The 4,276-nt window shown below is 46.2% G+C and overlaps 1 protein-coding gene across 1 annotated transcript; it reads right to left on the bottom strand.

Annotated features, from left to right (window-relative positions):
* Window positions 1–2,927: 2,927 nt before the first annotated feature.
* LOC104497082 (zinc finger protein 468-like) lies at window positions 2,928–4,133 on the bottom strand (the record flags this gene model as incomplete). The annotated part of the gene is made up of 3 exons (XM_010140295.1): window positions 2,928–3,071; window positions 3,282–3,509; window positions 3,948–4,133. Coding segments are annotated over 3 exons (558 nt in total), but the record flags the coding sequence as incomplete, so codon positions are not given.
* Between the last annotated feature and the right edge of the window lie 143 nt (window positions 4,134–4,276).

The following is a 4,276-nucleotide window of genomic DNA, read 5'->3' as shown; positions in this document are numbered from 1 at the left end:
GTGTGTGGGGGCGAGATCCTGGGGCCTGCCACACCCGCGGGAGTGGAGGGCCCCGTGTCCTGTGACAGCACGGTCGGAGGGGCGCTGCGTGCTGGGAACCACGGCAGGTCCTGGGAACGGGCAGGCAGGAACTAGCCCTTCCCCCCTGGAAAAAAGGAGCCGGGATCAACGGCCCAACTGAAGTGCTTCTACACCAGCGCCCACCGCATGGACAGCGAGCAGGAGGAGCTGGGAGCCACCGTGCAGCAGAGAACGCTGAGATGGTTGCCATCGCAGAAACACGGTGGGGCGACACGCACAGCTGGAGCGCTGCGCTGGACGGCGGCAACCGCCACTGAAGTGCATCTACACCAATGCACTCAGCATGGTCAACAAACATGAGGAGCTAGAAGCTATTGTGCAGCAAGAAAACTATGATACAGTCACCATCACGGAGACATGGTGGACGACTCACACAACTGGAGTGCTGTGTTAGACAGCTACAAACTCTACAGGAGGGACAGGCCAGGAAGAAGAGGTGGGGGAGCGGCTCTGTATGTCAGGGAGGGTTCTGATTGTCTAGAGACCGACCATGGCGACGAAAGGGCAGTGTTCAGGGGTTAAAATCAGGGGAAAGGCCAGCAGGGCAGACATCACGGCGGGAGTCTGCTATAGACCACCCCACCAGGATGAAGACGTAGGTGAAATATATGGGGGATGTGTTCATAAAGAAAATTAAGCAGATTTTTTTTTTTTTGGTTGGAATAGAAAACTTCAGATTATGATTTAGGAAAGGCTTGGATTTCTCGAAATTCTGCAAGAATAAAAACTATTACACTTTGAGCGAGCAAAAAAAAAATACCAACAGCCTTACTGGCCTTTACATTTAAAGTCTCTGACTTTGCAGACTTGAGAATCACTTCCAACCCACAAAGTGCAGCGCACTGCAGAAAGACAGAGGGGAACCTCAGGAGTCATAACCACTTTATTTTTATTAGAAGCAACAACTTGAAACAATTATTCTTAACAAACCAATGAAGATCCATCTGTTGTTCTTACTTAGAACTAAAAGAAACTTAGGCTGTTTATAAACACTTTTTCAAAATTTCACTCTATGAACTTATCTCCCTTGTTCAGCACTGCACACCACTTCTCAATGATTCTTCTCTATCAAATTTACCTTTCCTAGACAAATCTGATATATAGGCTTACCATTAACATAGCCTTACCATTAATACAGGCTTGCCATTAGTAGAGGCTTAAAATTCTCTTAACCGTTTTTGTTTCTGCTTTGGACCTGTTCTTTTAAATTTTTTTCAAATAAATTATCAGAATTGTACAGAAATGCAGGTAAAAATTCCTCTGTGCTTGAATAACAGTGTTCATATTCCCCAGAAACGCTGTTCTTCAGTCATATCCGGATAATATTTTTCTTGCTCACACAGAATCAGGTGGTTATCTCAGCCATTCTAAGATCAGAATCACTCACCCCCAAATGGTGACCTCCCAGCTTGCAGTCCAGACATCTGTAACCACCAGAGTAGAGTCACAGAGAGTGACTTATCTGGTTTTACTGCAATGACAAGAATGGGGTCCCTTTGATGCCTTTGCTGATCTGGCCTTAAACACACGCATCTGTTAATGACTTTCAATTCACTCTTGGAAAATTGCGGTCCAAATCACAGAATGGCTGTGGGAATTCTGGAGCTGTGGGACTTCCCCCTGCTCCAGCAGGACCACCCAGACCTGGCTGCCCAAGAACCACATCCAGGTGGCTCCCAAGAGGAGACTCCACCACCTGTCTCCCTCGTTACCAGAAATGTTCTGCGAGATATTACCTCTATCTCTGAAGACAAGCAGACATTTCAGAGCAGTAAAAACACAGTGGTAATTTCATGTTCACATTCTCTAAATTAAGCCAGGGGTTGACTCTATTTCAAGGACTGAACTGTAACGTTAGGGGACAATTAGCACCGCCCTTTGCCATTGTCCTTCCTCACGCAAAAGGGTAACACCACTGTTTCCAGCACCCCCAATATATTAGTCAGTGATGCCCACACGGAGTTTCTAGCACTGTGTAACTCTATAAAACAAACACAGATTTGTCTAGATATGAATCCACAGTGGAGGAAGCATCCACCTGTCTTCAACATGAGGTAACAACCGCTGTTTGGCACAAGTGGTTGTTACATGTGGCATTTTAGATGCACAGCAAACGTCTTCAACCGGATAAATTTTACAGTTCAAGACACTGCTAAGGTTTTCAAGGTAACTAAGTAGTATTTGCATTGTACCAGCAAGTGGTTAAATTAACAGAAGTTCTTTGAAAAATATGGGATTTTCTATTTTAAGAAACAAAGAATGCAGTAACTACCAGCTTGAGAAAAGACAGGGCATTTCATCCTAGATTAACATTAGACTTTTACATTAAACTGCAAATTAAGGATTCTCAGGATCATAAAAAATCTGGTTAAGGACAATATTACCATCTCTGCCAGAAACCAAGACAACTACCTAATGAACCTTTTACAGATACATACAGAAAACATTTTCCTATCCCTGTTACCCCTACTTCCCTATCCCCATTATCCTCACTTTCCTATCCCTATTATTTGGTTTCTGTAATTTCATGAGATACTGGTTTTTTAAGTATTGCAGAAGAACCTGGGAGAAGGGAATGCACTTTCAGCGGATGGGAGGTAGCATTCGGGCTCCAAATACACTGACAATTTTTAAATGAGAAGTTACTACTGTGCACTACAACGTGCATTCCATTCCCTGCTTTAAACATTCTCAAGAAGCTTACATTCCAACCTGATGTTGCTGCTCGTTTTTTTCCAGAATTTTCTTGGTAGGCAACAACGCATTACACTTTCCACACTCGTACTTTTTTGTGTGTGTTTTCACCTGCTTTTGTAAAGCACATTTAGCTCCTGTAGAAAATTTACACCTCCTGCGGTGCAGCTTTGAATGGATCACCAAGTGTCGCTTCAGGTGGCTGGACATGCGGAAGGCAATGCCGCACTGACTGCACTGGAATGGCTTTTCCCCCGTGTGAATTCTCCAGTGGAGCTTCAAGTTGCCTTTGCGGTCTGTGGTGTAGCCGCACTCTTCACACGTGTATGTTTCGATGGCTGGCTGGTTTTGCTGGGAGACAGAGGACGAGCTTTCCCCACATAAGCGTGAAGCCAGATGCTGTTTCAGGGACAGCCACTTGTTTGTGGAATAGGCGCAGTTCCTGCACTTGAAATCCACTGTCTTAACGTGGGTGAATCTGTGTCTTTTCAGGTGACTGGAAGTACGAAACTTCTTCTGACACACACTGCAGCTGTAAGGTTTGTCCCCTGTGTGAATTTTTACGTGTACTCCAAGGTTGCTTAACATACGAGTAGCATACTCACACTTGGCACCCTGGTGGAGCCTTTGAGTTCTCTTTCCTCTGCTGACCAAGTCCAGCTGCTGCCCTCGGCACATCTCTTCTCCTGTGTGTAACCTCCTGTGTCTCTGCAGCCCAATGGCACTGGCAAATGCTGACTGGCAGAACTCACAGAAATGGGGCTGAGGCCCTGTGTGAATGGAGCTGTGCCTCACCATGCTTGCAAAATAGACGGAAAAAAAGGTGCAGAACCTGCACTGGTACAGCTTGTACCCAGCATGCCAGTACAGGTGGTTTAACAGAGCGGATAAGCTAATGTAGGAGTAGTCACAGCAAGGACACTGGTGAGGTGGTCTTTCTTCATGTCCCTTCATGTGATGGATAAAAATTCTAGGACTTGATGAAGCAAAGAAACAACTTTTGCAGGAAAAACTAGCTGGCACACCCAGAGGTGCAAAGTCTCTTTCAATTCTGATGAAAAATTTCTCATATTTACTTTCTTTTTTCTCAGATTTTCTTTCTCTGGATCTTCTCAGACCACCACCCTTATTTGAAGCAGTCTGGTTTTCTTCACAAATGCTTGAGCCGTTGCCTCCGTTTGAAGGTGTCACGCCGCGTTTTTGGGAGCTGGTGGAGTTGAAGTTCACCTCCTCCTCATCCTCCTCTTTCAACTCGGGAACCGACGCCGCTTGCTGCTCCTCGGCGGCATCTTCGGGGAAATCATCAACGCCCAGCACAAAGACAGTGATGGGCAGAACAATTTCAAAAGTATCTGGCTCTAAGGACAGAGAAAGAGCCCGTTAATTACTACTATCAACATACTTCAGGAAATCGCGGACCAGCGACCCCCGGCCGGGCCCGCGTATCGTGCACGGCCCGTCGCCGCCGCGGAGCACTCGACGCAACCACCCCCCCACACCC

This window comes from Buceros rhinoceros, unplaced genomic scaffold (genome assembly GCF_000710305.1).
Source record: "Buceros rhinoceros silvestris isolate BGI_N320 unplaced genomic scaffold, ASM71030v1 scaffold21497, whole genome shotgun sequence".
NCBI lineage: Eukaryota > Metazoa > Chordata > Aves > Bucerotiformes > Bucerotidae > Buceros > Buceros rhinoceros.
The sequence above is the reverse complement of the archived record's forward strand: the minus strand, read 5'-3'. Positions and strand labels throughout refer to the sequence as shown.